General features: G+C 44.1%; 1 protein-coding gene across 6 annotated transcripts in view; it reads right to left on the bottom strand.

Annotated features, from left to right (window-relative positions):
• The window catches only part of cux1b (cut-like homeobox 1b), a 56,886-nt gene extending 40,228 nt beyond the window's left edge, over positions 1-16,658 (bottom strand). For all 6 annotated transcript variants that reach the window (XM_084443963.1, XM_084443960.1, XM_084443962.1 and 3 more), the window contains exon 1: positions 16,587-16,658. In XM_084443963.1, the coding sequence (XP_084300089.1) occupies positions 16,587-16,649 (63 nt within the window). In that variant the 5' untranslated portion in view covers positions 16,650-16,658. The remainder of the gene's footprint in view (positions 1-16,586) is intronic.
• Positions 16,659-21,803: the final 5,145 nt, after the last annotated feature.

Raw genomic sequence — 21,803 nt, forward strand, 5'->3', positions numbered from 1 at the left:
AGCCATTAGTCTGCGCTTTCGTTTGTTCCTTCTTCAACACAGATCCGTATCTGGATCTGCTTTTCCTCGCTGAGCCCAACCCGGGATCAAAACCGCCTTTTCGCAGCGCGCACGTCCAATATTGATCCAATATTACAATATTACAGCGCGCACGTCCAATATTGATCCAATATTACAATATTACAGTGCGCACGTCCAATATTGAGCCAATGGGTCTGTCCCAATTCAAGGGTTGCATCCTACCTAGGTCGCAGCCTACGTGGTCTACGTAGGTCGCGTCCTTCAGGCCAGGTAGGCCGGATGTAAACGTTTTGTGAAATGGGACGGTCTAGCCTACGGAGGATTCCCAACTCGTCATTTTGTTGCCTAGGCATCCCCAAGCGCGTGCCAAGCCTGCCGCGTGCCGGTAGCGCGACCTGTCCCGAGGTAACAAAAAAGTGGATGCCCAATGCTGATGGCAGGTTGTTATGGAAACACCACAGAAAATGCCTATCAAAATCGTCTATCTAAACTCGTAGATACAGGCGTAATTTGGATAAAGTTTCCACATATTGGGATTCTATGGTGGTACTATCAGGCCTGAAATTTTATTAAAACGTAATAATATTAACATCAAAGCGGTTTAAAAACGTTTTAAAATCCGGGCAATGGCGGCTGGTACAGGAATTCATCTGGACCGAAACGCATTCTAGGAGGGAGGCCGCGAAGGATCCATCAGTTGTATCCTTCAAATTCGTCAAAAGTAGGCTGCATTTGTGGGCTGTATTCGGAGGACTCTTCGTAGGCTGAATGAATTGGGACAGCACTTGTCGCCCCGCTGTGACGTAGCAGCCTTCAAATCCGGCCTAGGTAGGATGCAACCCTTGAATTGGGACAGACCCAATATTACAATATTACAGCGCGCACTATTGATCCAATATTACAATATTACACGTCCAATATTGATCCATGCTGCTCAGGTGAGAGATTGGTGGCTGTTTCTTTTTTCCCCCTTTTTTTTTTTTTTTTTTTAAACCTACTGAATCAATGTATTCCTGTCCTAAGCCCACTACTAGCCTCTACTACTCTCACTAGCCCGGGCCTTCAGTCATTATTACAGCTTACCAGCTGCAGAAGGGGACCAAGAGACGACATAAGCAGCCTATTATTTCAGTGCGGAGGAAGTGTAGGCAACTCTGCAGCGTTTCATGGGCTGTGATTTTCGGTCAGAGGGGTTGAGTGGTGTGGGATGTGGAGGGCTGTGTAGGGAGAGGAGGTGGGGGAATATGACGGGGGAGCGGTTGGGGGGGTAATCCATTGGCAAAAGGGCATTTTTCATCGCTGCGTTTACAGGGTGGAACGGCTGGGATATTGAGATGGGAGATAGGATCAGAGGGTCGTGAGCTGGTTCAGCTACGATAAAGGCCAGCGCCTTACATACAGAGCACAGCGGCTTCAGAGGAGCGCAGCAGCAAGAGGGGGGCGGGAGAGAGAGACAATGTGGGAGAAGAGCAAAAGAGAAGGAGAGAGTGAGAGAGAGAGACAGAGAGATAAAGAAAGAGAGAGACATCATACCTCTCATCTCTGAATTAATGCCTCGATTCTACCGGCGAGCCATTCTGTGGCAGTGAGAGGAGATTGGGGCGGATATGTGACGTGAACTGATTTGGGGCTAAAAAATGGAAACTGTGATCAGCGGGAGAGAGGCCAGCGGGGATTAATCTAGTCCAGATGAGGAGAGGCGCTCTACAGGAACACGGGGCCCAACACAGGTCAGGGAACAGTAGGTAACAACTCACCATCAAGGACAATACCCAAGAACCCACTAAGCACAAAACACACACACACACAACACTATTTAATCACATGGATGCAAAGCAATTAGGACAGCCCGAGTTGTCTTCGGCCGTTTCCACAACACTGCATATTTTAGCTCAGACTCCTAAGCCACCTTGATAACTTAGATGCTACCTCTTCAATGGAGAACTGTTCAATGGCGTTCTAATTCAATTAGGATTTTATTTGATCTAATCAAGTTAGAAAATTAGGTAAATTCGGTTAGGATTCAGTTCACAGAGTTTGGTGCTGTGTGAGCAAATGGCAGTCTAATATATTCAATAGGGGTGGAAATCACAGGGTAACTCACGATATGATAACCTTACCATATTTTGCCCCCGATACCGATACTGGTATCACAATACAGCGATTCTGCAATAATCAACACATTCTAAGACATCAACGATGCGTAAGGCATTATCAACGAGTAGGTGTGCGTTAAACGGTTTTAAGGCACGACGTGGAGGCGAAGAACCACCCGACGCGCAGCGGGGGGTGGTTGCCTCCGCGAAGTGCCTTAAAACCGTTTAATGCACATCTATGAGTTGATTATCCCGCTTATACCATGGCCCCACATGCCAAAGACAAATAAATACGTGCCATTTACTCGCATTTTCTACATTAAAATATAAAGAAATGTTATTTATGTGTTGCTCATTGCTGAGTTTCATTATAGTCCCTCACTGCTAAATCATGTTGCTATGGAATTACAAATTGAATATCATATTTCTTGGAGGAACAGCGATGACATCCAATAGTTAACATGGGTTTGGAACCGTAAGTGAAATGGAAAGTGTCCGTTACCTTTTCTTTCAGCAATGTCTCCCAAACCTTGGATATGACCTAGCAACCAAACAATGAGCCTAGAAACCCAAACTAGCTAATTCCATAGCCTACTGTACTGTATATATCTATGACTGTAGCTACCTGATATTGCTAGATAGCAATGAGCGAAGTGTAGGCTACTGCATATTTGCTGTGCAACATATAAATCGTCCAGCTGTCAAACCTAGTTGCCAACAAACTATGTATGATAGCCAGACATCTGATTGTCCTTAACTCCAAAAGTATTGGTTTCATGTCGTGGTATATCACTGTCAGTCATATCTTATGTTCATTGTGAGTTGACTTGCGAGGACGGGATGTGTCATATCATTATGTGAAGCAACAGGATATTAGAATACAGCAATTGCCTCTTCACTATTTGGATGCCTTATATACAGTAGGACCCCACTCCTCCGAACTTCAGAGATCCGAACCTCCTGGTCTACCGGACAGGCTTAAAAAACTTTTTTTTTTTAGCCTGCTATCTGGTTACTGGTGGGATTTTCATTACAGTACTGTAGGCCTACTTGCATTTAAATCTGTCATAATAAACACATACTGTATCCTACTGTGAATAAAAACAGAACTGTATGTAGACCTACATGTTGCCTGTAGGCTGTAGCCTACTGTCACGTTTCATTTCTTTGTTACTCTAATGTCGAGCGCAAAACGCAAACGAGTCTGCTGCACGAGAGCTGCATTCCTAGGTAGCCAGAAAGCGCGTCAGCAACCTGAAGCAGAGGAGTATCGAGTCATTTTTCGTTCCCAGTTAATGGAGTTCAGGAACACAAACGTGTTGTAAGCATGTAGATTAGCCTACTTGGCCTACTGTATTTGTTAAATAATAGCCTACAGCCTAGGCCACGTTAGCCTACATCGGTTGTTTAGGCTGCAATAGCCTAAGACACGACAACTTGTCTGTCATTTCATTTATTTATTTATTTATTATCATTTGCTCTAATTGTTCTAATGTTGGGTTGTTTTTAGGCTATACCATTTTGTTCTGCGAATACAATAGCCTATCGATGCAGCGTAGGCCTAATTTGAGAATAAAGTACTGTATTTGATCAAAGCATGCACTCAAGTGGAAATTCGTTTATTTTATTCTAGGCTACTGTAGGCCTATTATAGGCTAGGCTGTATGAGTTTAGTTGGCTATTTGATTGCAATTTTGATGCATTTTCACAAGAAATTAACGGTATTTATCGGTCTATTATGAGTCTATATGAAACAAGTATATCACTTATTGAATTTGGTGCATTTTAACATATGTTTCAGTCATCCGGACATTTCAGAGATACAAACGACCTTCGGTCCCGTTGGGTTCGGATAAGTGGGGTCCTACTGAACTGTAAATTAATAAACGAGGCGGAGACCGTTTTCCATACGTCTGGCTTCTTCAACTGCAACTCAGACTGACGTTACAAAATCATAACTGGCTACTACACTACTACACTACAACTGACAGTGATAGGCTAACGTTATAACACAAAGTGAAAACACAGTTTTTGATTTGGGGACAGTGAGGTGTCTGGCTATCATAAAGAGTTTGTTGGCAAATAGATTTGACAACTGAACAATGGATGTGTTGCACAGCAAATATGCCGTATCCAAAACTTTGTTCATGGCTAGCTAGCAATGGTACAGCAGGCTATGGGATTAGCTCATTTGGGTTGCTGTCAAAGCCGGCGCATTAATTTAGATCGGTAATTAAACTTCAGCCGAACTACGTGTGCGTACACACGGTTTTAACGCACGTCTGCTGGCCAAACAGAAAAGAGTATTAACCCAGGCCAAGGTATAAATCACGATATCTGTGTTTACTTAAGAAGAAATACCACTATAAAGGCAAAAAGCAGGAATTATGTTTTTTATTCATTCACTACAGCATTGTTGTCGCTGGTTGTAATGAAACAAATACATATTCAAATAATGAAATAAAGTGCCAAAAGGCTGAACTGCCCAGAAAGCAGTTAAAATGTTTAAAGGAAGGACTTTACAACTATGCCTCACAAAAATAAATAAATAAATATATCAATATTTCACAACGTGTATCAATAATTGTATTGCAAGAGGCCACTATACGATAATTGCCATATGGATATTTTGTCCCACCGCTAATATTAAATAACTTGAGTGAGGGTGTGGGGGGGTTAATACCTGATGCAGTTTGTACTGTCTTGTGCCCTTTCTGTGGGAAAATAAGTACAAACTCAATAAATAAATAAATAGTAAAAACAATAAACCAACAACTTGTTCTGACAAATTTAGGTTTCACTTTCGCGTTCCAAAAACTCTTGAAAACCACTTCCAATTCGGTTAAAATCTATTTTGCACTGTCTTTATTCAATGATCCCTACTTTAAAAAAAACACACAAAAACTAAGTAGGGACTAGGGAGTGAAGAAGAAAGCAAAAAGCCTGAAGAAACTGACTGTTCACTGCACGATAGCCAGGGTTGAAAATTAACACCCGCCACCCGCCACAGGCGGGTAAAATTTCCATTTGGCGACTAAATTTCGGAGGCTATCCACCACGCAGTCAGGGAAATGTTTGTACCAATAGAGTCATGTAATAAATTATGCGTGCGATGTCGCCACATCCATGCCATAGACCGGCGTTCTGTTTGTTGTGTGTTGCACTTAAATAGCTCCCCCGCTGCAGCAAATAAAGTTTTCGGTCACATGACTGTTGCGGAGCCTCTCTGGGCTTCCATAGCATACCAAGCCACTGTTTCTCAGAAGGGATGTCTTTGATCGCTTGTCATGTAGCTTATAAGCTCTGAAGACGGTACTGGTTCCTCCTTGACTGACTTCACTGGTCATCCAGCTCAAGTTTAACTTTACATGATAGGCTGTGAATATGTTACAGTATACGTATTTTGTTCATAAACACAAAGACCATGAGGTTAAGGCTTGGATCATTTATATCTCATATTTGTGTAGGGTTAGGTAGTTATGGATAATTCTACACCGTGGAAGTGAATGGAAATGAATAACTGAATTTCTATGAATTGCAATGTTTCTAGGCATCGAATTAAACTAATTTATTTGAAATTTTACTTTGGCCTCTTCCTTAAGCATGTATTCAACATAATACTATTATCTGAATGAAAAGTACTGAAACAGATGTATAATGTGACAAAAAAGGCCATTTATTATTTTGGTCGGTAAAAAATATACTTGGCCGGTGGATTTTTTCATCTACCAGTCCCCTTGGCAGGTGAGCCAAAAAGTTAATTTTCAGCCCTGACGATAGCCGACACTTGACCCGCTCTGCACATCTAGGTACCCGCCGGGCAGTCCTTCAGAATCTATGGAACTAAACGCCCAACCCAACAAACCGTCTCCTGAGCGTTCCAAACCAGTCCAACTGCCACACAATATGTTCAGCTCAGACATTAACAGAGATGAAACACCAGTCTAATCCCTTCATGTGTTGTTGTGACTGCCAACACAGCCAAATGGCATTCCTTCAGTCTGGCCCTCAAACACCAGGCTGTCCTGTTTGTCTTATTCTTAAGTTTACACACTGTTTTATGGACGGTTATTAGTCTCCATGGCGGTGCCTGGCTTTTTACAGCCTTTTCACAAGAGGGTTGTGAGACTGAGAGGGGTAAACAATACACACACACACACACACACACACTTGAGCTCACAAGGAAAGATTTACCTCCTCCCAAGCAGTTTCTCATTCCCAGGCCTCTTGATTCTCCAGAGTCTTTCGATCTCGTCTCAGGGAACCACCAAAGTTCTTAAACTGGTGCTATCTTTCCCGACTGGCCACATCTGGGGTTGATCGGAGGGGCTCCTGGAAGTTCGTGGCTCTATTAATAACGATCTGAGGCTAGTTTGAACATATCCCCTGACATTTGCGGTCTCAAAAACATTACAGGCTACAGGCTACAGTCTTCTTCAATTAAACAAAACTAATTGAATTGAGATCTTTGCGAAGTAATAAGCTGTGAAGACAAGAAAGGCTGAAGGTTTTGCACTGGCTGACAAAAGAGAACGAGTGACGTCAGAAGCCCTGCGCAACACATGCAAATTGGCTGCCGCTGAGTGGTTGGGAAACCAAGAATAGCCATGCATCTTAGCTTGCAGAGTTTGAGAAACCCCCTCCATTTTTCTAACTAGCACTTGTAGAAACTTGGGAATCGCTGTTGTGGACTAGTCGTACAGTCGGGTTATAAAACCACCATGTAGGCAAGTCGTCAGCGAAAATGGCCGCTGCGCACATCCCTACTGCACACTCCGGGTCTGCCGGGAGCCAGGTAGTGGGGCTTCTGCCACCACAGATAAACAAGATATTTATATAGCGTGACTGGGCAGACAGATGTATTTAGGGCTTTTGTTTGTTATTAAATGACAAGTTCACATGACTCAAATGTAATCAATTAGATGAGCAAAACAAATGTTTGGGTGGGCGGCGTCTGACCGTGCATGACATCAGCCCTCTGAAGATGAGCCCTCCCTCCGGCGTAGACCGCTGTGAACCACTGGAACCATCATCAGGGTTTTACCTGGCTCAGAATGAGGCTCTGTGAGGTACTGTAAGTGAAGGGTCTTTCCCCCCAGGAAATTGTGGGCATCAAAAGCTTCCTTTCCTGCATTCTGGGGAATTTTCTATGCACTAATGTGTGCTTTATTAGCTTGTCTGCTTAACTATATTAGCCTACATTATCCAAATTCACTGTTTATTTATTTTTAAATTTAAACAGCCTATAATATTTGTGAGGGCATATCACTGTGACTACAATGTACTGTAGGTTGTCAGGTCAAACCTGTACTAGGGTAGCTACTCAGTAGACCAGCGGTTTTATGTCAATGGCTGGAGAAGAGGCTCCACATTCCCATAGAGAAAGCATTGTCCGTTCGATAACTGGAGCTTGATAACTTCAAGATCAAGCGTTCAAGTCATGGTAGGAAAACTTTCATTTTCACCTCTACCGCGAACAGAACTGCATGAGTGTGTAACTAGTGAATCGTGTGTGGAAAAAAGGTTGCACCATAACAATTATGTGCACTCGCACAAATGCTCCCAATTGTATTGAGGTTGCACAGATAAAAAAATAAAAAAATAAATTACAATTATCATTGGAAAACTTGCTTTTTTTTTTAACCTACAACGCAAAATGTGTGTAGGTTGGCAGGTCTTAGTGTTTTTTATGTAGAAAGCTGGAGGCGGCACGAAATTTGACAGAGGTGGCCACCTCGTAATTCTCTATGCAGGCACAAAGCACCCCTTGGTTATCGACTGATTCTAATCTCCGTCCAGCAGAGATCTGTCTGCCATCAGGCTACACTGACACTGTCTGACTTCAATCCACTATCGTCTAGTTCAAGTTCAAGGCACGGACCAATAGAGGAGACCACAGGACAGATGGCCCAGGTCATCAACTGTTAAGTCTTAACAGCGAGCCACAGGGTCACACCTAGGCCCGACAGCTTGGATGACCTCTGAACCCAGACTGGAGTGTGACAGCTGCTTAGGTCTAAGGTCAAGCAGAGGCTGCCAGTGTATTGTCTGGGAAACAGGACATCTAAAAGTGAGAAGCCCCCAGCAAGCAGCATGATTGGCTGTTTTCACACCACCATGCATCACCGGTGCAAGAACAGAACATGGCTGGCTGGGCTGTGTGTGGACAGTGTTGATAAAGCAGCTCGGAGGCAGATAGAGGTCTGAGCAGTTTAAACTCAAATCCTGTGCACTTTGCATTGGCACAAAACCCGTTTGTCCATGCAAATCTGAGAGTTAAAAAAAGTGTAGGACGCACCCTATAGTATTCCGATTGCATCGCTGTCCCCAACGGAAAAGCCCAGACACACACACACACACACACACACACACACCTGTGCATACAGTCAGTTGAATCATCATAATCAGAAGTGTTTCTGCTGAGCCCAGCGGACTGTGTTATTTTTAGAGCCCTGACAGAGAGGCAGCCAGTAACAGTCTCTGAGTTGGCAGGACCAAACTAGTGACCCCTTTCAACTCTGTCAAAATGGGCCCGTGTCCAAAGCCAACATTGTGAAAGTGAGGGATGGCAGGCTAATGTAACACTTCCAACCAAGTAACGAAAAAGGGTGCGTTTGACATTGGAAGCACCTACTACAGCACCTGGACAAATACCAACATAAAACCAATATGCAGGGTGACAGAATACATTGCTACAGACTGAGAAACAAATAGACCTGTGTCTTACAGTACGAGCTTTCTAGCCCAAATGGAACATGATATGTGAATGATCCACTGAATGGACACACAAACAAGTCTAGCCGGTGATGCAGCCCTCAGGCACAGAAAGAGAGCATCACCTTTCAGAGGGAAATCAATAAGGCTACACTGTTGAACATAAGACTGGGCACTGCTGCATTAGGTCCTGTTGATGAGAAAGGGAGTGCAGTGGGTTGAGAGAGAGAGAGAGAGAGAGAGAGAGAGAGAGAGAGAGAGAGAACACTGGATCTGGGCTAAGGGCCTCTTACACAATGTTGTGAAAATGGATTTCGGCGAGAAGTCTCACCCCTAACAGTGTTTCTATAACACTGAAAATTTGATTTCCGGTTTCTTTAAGAGCCTGACCTGCTGATTCCGAGGTTTTTTCTAAGAACTATAATTGACAGCACAAAAATGTAACTTTTCTTTAATGGAAAACTGAAATTGATTTGTATGTTCCTAATAAAACATTGACTATTAAATAACTTACATTTTCTCCAAAACTGCGACGCAAACTGATGTGACCTGCCTCTCCTTGACCCAGTCACTGTTGATTGACGATTGCAGGATGCAGGGGATAGGTCCCCAGTCCCTCAATATTTACACTGCATTTGTTTCCCCCAATAAAAACATGAAAGAAGCAGGTGACTTATTTTGAAAAAACCTCAAAAGACAGAAAGTGAAAGCTGTCCATCAATGGATAATGGCAGCATGCATGCAAGGTAATATTCCATAGGCGAATCAGGCAGGTTACCTAATGAGACTCTCAACTACATCAAACAATATGTAGTCTGAACAAGCAGATAAACTTTTGAGGGTGTCATTCAGTCTCCTTGTATGCGTGAGTGAGTGAGTGAGTGAGTGAGTGAGTGAGTGAGTGAGTGAGTGAGTGAGTGAGTGAGTGAGTGAGTGAGTGAGTGAGTGAGTGAGAGAGAGAGAGAGAGAGAGGCACCGGGAGTGAGGGAGAGAGAGTCTGCTGATAGAGAAAATGCTTCGTAGACATCTTATTGCAAGTTAGAAACGGAAAATACATTTCCAATAATGAATCGTATAGTATGACACAGATTGTCCGCTCACTGATCTTGGCCAATCAGCTGAAAATCTCAATTCAATCAATAAACTGCAATGTGAACCGAGCGGTGTGTGAGTGTGTACCCATCAAGGCTATATAGCCTATACAAGGCCAGCCAGAGATCTACAACTACTTTTTTTCGTGGATAGAAATCGAGAAAAAAATAACTTAAAAAATGCAATATAGCCCTAGGCTCACAAAAAACTAACTTTGCCAAACATCTGCAATGTGAAAAGGCCCTCAGTAACATGACTGCTAGGGCTCCAGGGGAGAAAGAGGGAAGGCTTTAATGTCTATTGGCAGAGTCAGATCCACTCAAGCCGTGATTGACATCATAAGTGATTAAGTGTGAACTGCAGCTGACAGCCCTATCATGATTCAATCCATAGTCAATAGCCTATTACCGTGCACCAATATCATAATTCAATAGCTATAGTCATAAGGCGAGACAGTGATACCAGACGGAGTCACTGGGGACATAGGATAAGGTCTGGACTGGAGACTTAGCCTAATGTTTAGCCTTATTTAGACCTCTTGGTCAAGGGGAGAGAAACAGAAACTACATTCTGTACCAGACACCATGTGGTAAAATGCCTAGCTAGGTACCTTTAGGCTGTATAGACACGTTTCAATAGTACGCTTATTCAATCTGAGCACACTAGTACTTGAACAGCCCAAATAGGCTTGTGCCAGCATTTAAACCAGCTGCATAATAGTAGCAACACTGAAAGCCTGAGAATTCTAAACCTAAACAGAACCCCAACCGCACACAAACATTGAAACTATAGTAGGCCAACTGTGCCAGGTTCAGTCACTGGGCAGAGTGAGCAACAGCAAAAGGCGTGACGCAATGCCCCTTCCTCTGGTCTAGTCTAGTCTCACTCAACCACAGCAGCAACAAGGGGGGTAAAAATATCTCCCTCCGCCTGCCATCCCAGACCTCCGCCTCATAAATTAAGACCCTACACTCATCTAACCGCAGGCTTGGGATCAGCTTCCCTCCCTCCCTATCCCAACTGTCACCATTAAGAGGCTGAAAATAAGAGCTGAGCCTGGATGGTGTTTTCATTCCAATCATTAGGCTATTTAAACCAGATGCTTAAATTGTCAGGATGAAGCATGTGGCCTTTCCTGTGTGGTGGGTTCCTGAAACATCCACACACAAAAAAGTCATTATCCTTATCATCGCACTCGATGATGAAGACGTGATGTCTCTGATTGGCCCTCATTTATCAAAGGAACGCAGATCCAAGCGCAGATCCGATCGCAGAAATGATGGTACAACAGCATCCACGTACGATCTATCAAACATTCGTATGCTGCCAATCCCCTCGTATGAATGATCGGGCATTGATAAATGTGGATGTGGCGGATGAAAACAATCATTCATTTAAATATCATGCTCCGACATATTCTGGCCTCGCCCCTATAGTTTACGGCATGGATATACGAAATATGGCTAAACTATGGCTAAACTAAACTAGAAGTTTCTCTGGCTCTCGTCAATAACAACTCTTCACTCTTCATGGACAGATCCCAGAAATCCATCTTGCTTTTTACAATTTTATTTTAAGGGGTAGTTCACACATATAGTCACACAATCAGACAGCGTGCAAGCTGGGAAGCTTCCTTGTTTAATTGTGTTGTTGCCTTGAGAACCAATGGTTCCCGGGCCTAGTGGTCTATCTCCTGTTTCTGTAGCGTGAGGCAGCTTGATGTACAAGTACACCCCCTGGACATGACGCTAGTATGTCGCAGGGGTACCAATTTTATAGTCTTTGGTAAGGCTCGGCCGGAGATCGAACTAACAACCTCCCAGTCACAGGGCAGACACTCTAACCGCAAGGCCAGTGAGATGGTTTGTTTAATTGTGTAGCCTATCCAAAAATCATTGTACATTGCTGTCAATTTGAGGATTTATAATAATAATAATAATAATAATAATAATAATACATATTATTATTAAATAAAATACGTTTATTTTACCTACCATACAGAACAATGTATTGTTGTGACAATAAATTACAAGGTAACAAAATCTCAAATTAAAGCTAACACTAGCCTATCTCTCGCAAATAGCCTACCTCTCTCGCCCACTCCTCTCACCTCGGCTGAACAATTGCACATGCATAGGTCTTCTACAGAGCATGGCATTACCGATATGACTGTCAAAGGTATTTAAATAAGTGACTGAAGCCTAACCATTGCTTTTCATTTGTTTATAATTCAATTTAATTGCTAGTAATTATGTCACCAGTACATTGATTGATTGGTGTAACATTAATTTTGCTTTCATATTAAGACTTGTAAGGCTGCATAGTCTAAGAAAGCTCAATGAAAGCGAAATTACTCTTACAACAAAAACCTGTTTACCCCATTTATTGCAAATAATTGGAAAATGCCCATTTATGTTAGGGATATGACACATAGAAGAGGCCTACAAAATATATTTGAGTGATGAATAGGCCTACTGTATATGGCTGCGCTTAGATGCCAGTCAGAATCAGTCTCATGACAATTCTCAAACTTGCATACATGAGACTTGGCGTGAGATACGGTCGCATTCCCCCACCCACGTCCAAATTAAGAAATGCCGAACGTGGCTTGGAAAAGACCGTATGCCCAGTTTTCTGTCTTACGATCGCTTAGTAAATAAGGGCCATTAAAACTACCAACTTCAGAAGGGATGGGTATGATTTATAATAATAAATATAATAATTACACTTCATTAATCCCCTTGAGGAAACTCACCTCTGCATTGACCCATGGTGGGCTGCCGCGTTGCAGTGCCCCGGGGAGCAATTTGGGGTTCAGTGTCTTGCTCAAGGACACTCCATGCTGCCGGGTGGAGCTGGAATCGGACTGGAGACCCTCCGATCCACAGGAGGCTACTCTACCTCCTGAGCCATCTGCCCACTCAGCTTAAGAAAGACAACTTTAGCTTTGGCAAAGATGGATTGAGGAGGTTAAAATTCTCTCGATCTGTATGATCATGGTTTCACTGCTGTCAAAGCATCACAGCAACACTTGGGATATCCGGAAAAAAAACTGATACAAACTGACAAAATGCTTTTTCAGAGCAAGCACAAACTGGCAAGCTTGTTTAAGCCCTGACGAACACATGCTATAAAGATGCTTACAGTATAAAACTAATCGATTTCCTACCGCTAGAAGGCCGTAAGAGACTTGTTTACAAACGAAAGGTATAACATGTACGTTTGAGGCACGGGGCAGAGCAAAGTTACAGGCCGTAATTTCACAACACAGGTAGAGATGCTGGAATAACAAGACGTGGCACCTGGTGGGGGTGAGTCATTTAAGTAGGATGCTATTAGGACGCTATGACTCAATGAAACAATCTGATATCAGGTGGTTTTAATTCGTTTTGACAAAATGTGAACCAAAAAAAATTACTGCAGCTTTAACGCAGGACTTTTATGATGAGAAACACAACCAACTGCTTCAAAGATACGCTACACGTATCTCTTTGGTCAAACGGAGCACGCTAACGAGACTGGGAGGAAAAAGCTGACAAGCCTGTGTTGGCTACAGATTGTGATCAGACAAGACTCTCTTCGAATACCGGAAGGCAGCCCTCTAGGACCTTCTCAGTGGGAGGGTGAGTAAATAAGATGTCATCAACAATAGGCAGTGAAGGTTGTGCAATCCGCACACACCATACACAATCGGTTTTCCTCTCATACAACACACACACACACACACACACACACACAGACACACAAACATTATCTCTATCTCTCTCCCTTTCTCTAACACACAGCCCGGACTGGTTCTATCCTCCCAATAGGCCAGCCTTACGCACGCTCAGATTCACTGTCCTGACTCCTGTCTAGCAGCTTGTGATGGGTCCTTTTTCATGATTACCCAAGGCTTATCACGAACTTATCTGATACATATTTCATGTTTGCTGCCAGGCTGCTGTGCTGGCAGCCAATCTATGAAAACGACTGATTGCAGAGAAGAATATAGGCTACTTCACCTCAGAGAGGGAGAGATGAGTGAGTGGGGGGAGAGAGCGAGTAGTCGTGTGTGTGTGTGTGTGTGTGTGTGTGTGTGTGTGTGTGTGTGTGTGTGTGTCTGTGTCTCAAATGAGAGTGTGAGAGAGATCTGTAACGGCCATGCACGTTACAGATATAGGCTTCTTCTTTTTTTCAAACAAAGCGAAACAGCAGACCATGATCACCCAGAATACCATCTTAGACCAGTCAGTGCGGTTTCAGAAAGAAACGTGGAACTGCTGACATGGTTTTTACAGGAGAAATGTCAAGAACAAAATGCTGATCTATACATGTCGTTTGTCGACTTAACAAAGAGACCAATAAGAATTCTCAGATCTGTTCCCAATCATAAACGGAGTGAAGCAAGGCTGCGTTTTAGCGCCAATGCTCTTCGGCATGGCGTTCTCTGCCATGCTGCAAGACCCAGCCCAGAACAACAACACGGGCATCAGCCTCATCTACTGTTTTGATGGTGGACTATTCAATCTGCAGAGGAGAGGATGCAAGCCAAAACCAAAGTGGAGGAAGTCACTGTTTGTGAACTTTGCTTGCCGGTAACGGTGCTCTGGTTGCTGGCTGGAACATAGAACTACAGCCCAGTATGTATGTACCACTTCTCCACAGCTTGCAACAACTTCGGCCTAACAATCAGCACAAAGAAGACGGAAGTCCTGTACCAACCTGCTCCCGGGAAACCTTATACCGAGCCCACCATCACTGTGAATGACCAAAAACAAGTTTACCTCTGTCTCATGCTATGCACATGGATGAAGTCAGCATCAGGATTGCCAAGGCTAGTGCAGCCTTTGGGCATCTACGGAGTCGGTATGGGAAAGGAGTGGCATCAAGCAAGAGACTAAATTTAAAAAGTCTACCAGGCTGTCGTATTGCCAACACTTCAACATGTGGGTGCGCAACCTGGACAGTCTACCAGTGCCATGCCAGGAAACTAAACCATGTCCACCTGATCGGTCTGAGGAAACTACAAAAGATCAAGTGGCAGGACAGAATCCCTGACACTGAGGTCCTCAGCAACACAAATTGCCACCACATCCTCACCTTGCTTGCAAAGGCACAGTTCAGATGGACTGGTCATGTGATCAGAATGCCCTGCACGAGGCTGCCAAAACAAGTCTTCTTTGGCGAACTGAAAAATGGCAAGCGAGCGCAAGGCAGCCCTAAAAAGCGCTACAACGAAATCCTGAAAGCCTCCTTGAAGAGCGGTCTGGATCGGAAAAGCTGGGAACCCCTAGCTCAGGACCAAACTGCCTGGAGAAGAAAAATCCAGAAAGGTTAAGTCCTCTGTAAAAGCAGGACAAGCTCCAGTGCTATGCTGAATAGCTGAAATCTGCCAAGGAAGGACCGGTTGCAGTGTCTCAGAGCTCCAAAGTCTCAAAACACAAAGAAATGAGATGTGCCATGGTCATCAGCAACTTGATGGACGAACCAGGAAGGTGTGTGTGTGTGTGTGTATGTGAGTGAGAGGGAGAGAGAGAGAGAGAGAGAGAGAGAGAGAGAGAGATCTGTATCGACCATGCAAGTTACAGAGATAGTTTTTTTTTTTTTTTTTAAACAAAGCAAAACAGCAGGTGAATGAACACACAGAATACCATCCAGAGTTGGCTGATATATAACCACCACACTGTCTACTTGATCACCTGACAGTTTGCAGAATACGCCTATTTAACAGTGGCTTGGTAGTGCTACTGTATTTCTTCTGCAATGATACATTTTAAGATATGTCAACATGGGGTGCATTGCCTTGCTAAATTGTTTACATTCTTATATAGGATACCAATGTAGGCCTATATACTGTATGGTTTTGTTAACCGAGTCTATAGGGCCTGGAAATCTTTCCAAAGTGCACGGCTAGATGAATTCTTCAACATCTCGTAAAGCCCCTTGCTTACAGCGTCACCACTGCGTTGTCTATCTGGCAAACGTGGCAGCGTTTTCTGAAACTCCGACTAAAGCTAAAGCGGTAAATGACAGCAAGCTAGTAAGATAATTAAACTATCGAACTGACGAAATACATACAATCGTATCAGTAAGCGTTTTACATGAACATTATAGCTCATGCGTATTGACTAAAAAATAACAAACGAGTTGATGTTTGAAACTTGTATGCGTATGACAGCTCACTGGCTACGGCTAGCCAGTGCTAGCTACTGTTGGGATTCCGACACTACGCTTGGCACGGACACGTAACGTTAGCCAGCTCATAGACACGGCGCCAGCACAGCGCCGCCGTAAAGACGCACCGAAAATACTATGAAACGCAGAGGCTCGTAACGTTACTGTAGCCACTTCTCTCTGTAAAGTTGAGTAGGACATACATAGACACAAGATCGGAGAATTTAACACGTTCTGCTTGTTTTAGACTGCGCATTCCCTGTGACTCGACAGCGCTTTCCGCGGCATCATCGGGCTCCAGCCGGAGTGTCCAATCGATGGGAATCGAACAAAGAGCATCAATTTCTGATCAGCGAGAGAGAGACTTTCATCAATTCGAGAACTGGTTTCGAAAACCAGCCCAAAACATACGCATAATAAGGAGAACTGAAGCCCAGAACCCGGTATAGGTTAAACCGCAATAGAAACACGAACAGAACTAAGCCACGTAGAAGCAAATAGACTGACCTGCAGTTGTTGCAAGTCAAAGCGCTTCCAATATTGAGACATCGATCCTGCATTGGCGGCCATCTTGAGACATATCGGGGCTGGAATGAAACGGTGGAATGAGAAGCTGATAGCAGAGAGAGCGCGAGGGTTGGAGTTCACTGCGAAGGACTGGGAAGTGTTCAAAACGTGGAACGGAGCTGGGCTATCGAACAGGGGGCTTGGTCATTGAACAGCATACGGAATGGAGTTATTGAATAGGCTAGTAGCTGGGAGCGGAGTTTATTGAACGCGAGCTGTCCGTTTTCGAATAGGTAAAACGTGGAATGGATTTATACTACGCTCGCGATATAATTTTAGGCTACTCTCTCCTTGAATTATTCGGGTTTCATTAAAATGCAGTGCAATAGGCTACTACAGTATCCGTCATTCTTTTCCCCACAGTGGTAATACGACCAATTTTAAATGGTTGATACAATAATATGAATATGAACTAACAACCTAATGCACCAACTAAATTGTCTAAAACATTATATATTGGGCTAGACAAACACACCAGGGCGATAATGGAGCACACACACACAAATAGCCTGGCTTCGCCAGATCCAATTCGCAAAAATGCAAAGGGTCTGGAAACTCAGTTGCTTTCCAATTCTCTAGGGGCGTTACGGACGAAAAGCCTGGACACAAATGGATAGACCTACAACCAATCAGCGACAATGCCTCTACTGCTCTCCTCTGTTCCCTCGTCTTAATAAGCCCGCCCCATATTAGATAAACGGTTGTGATTGGCACGAACACATTTCTGTTGAGCGAATTCCGTTAGAACGGCTGGATGTCCAGACTGATCTGCAGAGTGAAATCGAATGCTAGATTGTGAGATCAGGCTGGCGACGCCAGGATAACACAAACACACAGAACACTATCTGGACACCACATTCGAGTAGGCGTAGTACAGTACGGAGGCCCTTGATAGATCACACCTGCCCTCTTCAATGGGCCCAGATCACCTTAAATTGGTCTGCATAGCCTTTTAGCATAGGCTAATTGTTGATTGTTCACTTGACTTTTCATTCTTTCACAGCCAATAAACCTCAAATGTAGGCTATAGCCTACAAATACTACAACTAAAACCAGGGTTTAGAATCAACCAAAATAAGGGCACTTTAATATAATTTTTCAATGGTCAGGATCAGGGTGGTTTCAATGAAAAAAAGTGGATTCCTGCACACAATTTCACCTCTGCATTGGTTTGTTTAAAAATTTGATGCTTCCGTCACAACGACCTTTGTCAAGACATCAGGATAGTCTTATGAGGCTAGTGTCCAAACAACAAACATGTTCCATAGTTGGAAGGAAATGTTTGATTCGTTTATAAAATTAAACTGCATTCTTTTAATGAGATATACATTACAATTTAGAATTCATAATAGAATTAAAAGAAATGATCAACATCACCAGTATCAGTGACTCTTGAAAAGAAGAGTGCCTCTTTCCATTTAATCCATTGTAACTACATTAAGTGTCCGATCTGCAATCCCTAACCTATATGTGTACAGTATTGTTGTTTCATGGCTTGGTCCGGTTGAGGGACAGGCTAATCTGAGACAACACCTGTATTGTAGTTGTCTGGAACACCCACTATCCAGGCTCTGTGTTGTTCTTGTTGTAGCCCAACTTGTTTCATAGGAGCAGTGTGAGGGGAATGTGTTAACTTACGGGTGTAACAAAAGCCTGCAGGAATTTATTCTTTAGCCATTTGATCTTCTTGACCTAATAATGTAACGCTTCTGGACCTGGTTTGGCCAGTTTCTTTATAAGGGCTTGAAGGCTTGGGAAAAAATATCTCTCACTTTGTGTGAACAATAGTGTCTCCGGTGCTTCTTACCCAGGAAAAGCTGTTGAGCGTCAGAACAGAATCCCTTGCCATTGCAACAGCCATGAGCTTTGTGGGAGGAACGTGCAGCGGCTTGCTGGCTTGTGTGGCCATGGGTGTGAGGCAGGGAGGGCTAGATAGATAGATGAGTGGCCCTGAAGAGCCTGGGGATGAGAGCAACGCTGATCATGTCGGACAGGCTGGATAACATCATTGCCCGCCAGTGGGGAGAATCCCTGCAACGGCACTTTCACACAACCTTTGACCCCAAGGGTCACCTCTAATGTCAAGATCAAGGTCAGGGGTCAGCGGGGGCCTCTGATCAGGACCAGCCTTCCCTTTCTCGCTCTCTCTCCCTCTCTCTCTTTCCATCCCTGAAAGGGGCCCCTTGAAAGAGCTGAGACATCCCCTGGGAGGTGGAGGAAAAAGTCACTGAGAGAGATGGATAAAGGTCTGGAAGACCCAAGAAAAGTGTGAGGGCTTGAGTCTTCATAACACTGACACACACACACACACACACTCTCACACACACACACACAGACATGATGGGTCCTCTTCTGTCATGGGTAGGGCAGGAGGAAAAGGGAAACAAATCCAGGCCAAAATGGGCGACTGTCTCAGCAACGGTGAATGAGGAGCAGTAGCCTACTCTGATCAGAGTACTGTATGTGGACTCAAGATCTGCCACATGGCTGAGTGAGTTTGATGAAAAACTGTCACATAGCGAATATATCATTAAGCTCCGACAAAGAAGACGAAAATGATAATTCATTCATGCGAGTCTCCCCCTGGCTAGACAGAAAAGGGTGATAAAAATAGAGTTCCGATGAAGGAATGGATAAATAATGCATATAGAGCACAAGACTTCTTTTGGGAATAACTGCTTACATTCTAGACTCATTCTACTAACCGAACACACAAAGGGAGAGAGAGAGACTGTATTTTGGGTTGGAGGTAGTATTAGTCATTCTTAAAACTGGGACAGAATTGCTCCTGTGGTATGGGGATCCCACTTGAGATCAAGCCCCTCCCCCCACATGCGTGGGAGCAGTGGGACTGCCGCTCGTTACAGGCCGGGTCTGTGGAGAGACATGGCCCTGCTGCTTCTTTGTTTTTCCAGCCCACCAGAGCTCATCACAGCCCTTCTGCCGCCGAGCAGCACAGAGCTACCATCCTTCACACTTATCAGCCCGCCTCTCTCCCTCTCTAACAACAGAAGGTCGTTCTAAGTCAAGGACAGTTTGATGTTTTGTCTTGCAGTAAGTGTCTGAGTATGCAATGGGAGGAAGGCCGGCACATTTTAAGTACGATTTCTTAAGACTCCAAGAATTACTGTGTTGGTAAGCTAGGCTATGTCTTGAGGGTGAGTTGTAATTTCTAATTCTGTGTATGAACTACCAGCAGTGCTTTAAGCGGCACCTTTGTGCTTGTGTAGGGAGACATCTTTGTGCTTGTGTAGGGAGACATCTAGTGGGCCAGGAGCAGCACCATGAACGATGAGGAGTCACAAGGAAATTGTTCCAAATGTAGCGAGTGACAAAGTGAACACCAGATGGATTGTACAGTGACAACGTTAAATGCTATGAGAAGGAATGTATTGTAGGCCCTATTATATGAGAGCTTTTAAAGTACTGCCGGTGTGCGGGTACTATCTACAAAATATGATTTTTAACCCAACAATCATTGTCGATGTTTATATCTCTCAACTCAGGATTCTACACGAAATCCAGCAAAAAAAAAAAAAAATCAACCAAGTGAACTGAAATAGTGCCTGAATTTATCTCTAATGGTAATAGTGGAGAGGGGGGGGGGGGGTGAGTTGAGCCTATTTTTACTTGAGGCGTCTTTAAAGGTAATAGTTAAGATTGTGATGTAGACTCATCATTAAAAAAAGACATCCACAGAGCTCATAAAAAGGTGTGAATAAAAGTATAGATAGATACGTAGATTTGAACTTTAATCATCTCCATAGGAGGAAATTTGGGCGTTTCCGAAGTGGGAAATTAAAGGTTGGAAATGCAGAATACATACATACATACATACATACATACATACATACATACATACATACATACATACATACATAGGCCTACATACAGTCTGTATAGATTATGTATAATAATACTCATATCCCTACATACATGCACACCTCCACAATACTCAGGGACTGTTGGGGGGGATGAGCCTGTGGCTGAAGGTGCTCCCCATCTGCCACAGCTCCTCATAGAGCTAATCCTACTCTCCACCACAACCTCCAGGCTGTCCAGTTACCCCACGACAGAACTCACCAGCTTGTTGTTGGTCCACACACACACACACACACACACACACACACACACACACACACACACACACACACACACACACACACACATATATATATATATATACACACACATATATATGGTCTTCGCTCAACTCGCCCCTGATGAGGGGTAAGTTGAACCTATAGGGAGAACATAAGCTGGAGAGTAGGGTAGGACTGGGGTAGGTCTGTGGTAGGACTGGGGTAGGTCTGTGGTAGGACTGTGGCAGGTCTGTGGTAGGACTGGGGCAGGTCTGTGGCAGGACTGGGGCAGGTCTGTGGTAGGACTGGGGTAGGTCTGTGGTAGGACTGGGGCAGGTCTGTGGTAGGACTGGGGTAGGTCTGTGGTAGGACTGGGGCAGGTCTGTGATAGGACTGGGGCAGGTCTGTGGTAGGACTGTGGCAGGACTGGGGCAGGTGTGGGTAGGATTGTAGGTCTGGGAGAGGACGGGTAGGACTGTCTCAAACTGCCCCACCCCTGCCATGTTAACTTGTATCTTGTCTGTTTCAAGACACAAGAATCATGAGTTCTTGAAAATCAAAGAATCACACTTTTTTTTTCTTCTTAAATGTGCTTACCACTTGTTCCATGTAGCCCTGCCTCTTTCCTTCACAGGGTGAGTAAAATGGATGAGTGGATAAAAAAATGTGTATTCATGACCAATTTTGTCTATGGCTGTCTAGAAACAAGGGATGGATCAACTTCCCCACAGGCTCAAATCACCCTCCCCTGATGGACGATAGTTGTTTAGAGGCCTGAGGCCAGTTATGCATCTTGCTCTTTTCTCTGTTATGCCGGACCGAAAGCCCTGAGTTTACTTATTCAGAAAGAGCCTCCCAGTCCAAGCCAGCCGCCGACGGTCAGCATCACAAAGACCCCATTCACCGGTAACTGGAGCTCGAGAGATGCCACGTCAAATGTTTGAGCATGCAGCACAGTGCGTGTTTTCGTGCTCGGTGCATTCACCACTGCGAATGTATCTTTACAACACGATGTTATCAGTGTATAGGGGTACTGGCCTACATGTTAAAAGGTCCAGGCCCGTGGCATAAGAGG

Source organism: Borostomias antarcticus, assembly GCF_949987555.1.
Source record: "Borostomias antarcticus genome assembly, chromosome: 1".
NCBI lineage: Eukaryota > Metazoa > Chordata > Actinopteri > Stomiiformes > Stomiidae > Borostomias > Borostomias antarcticus.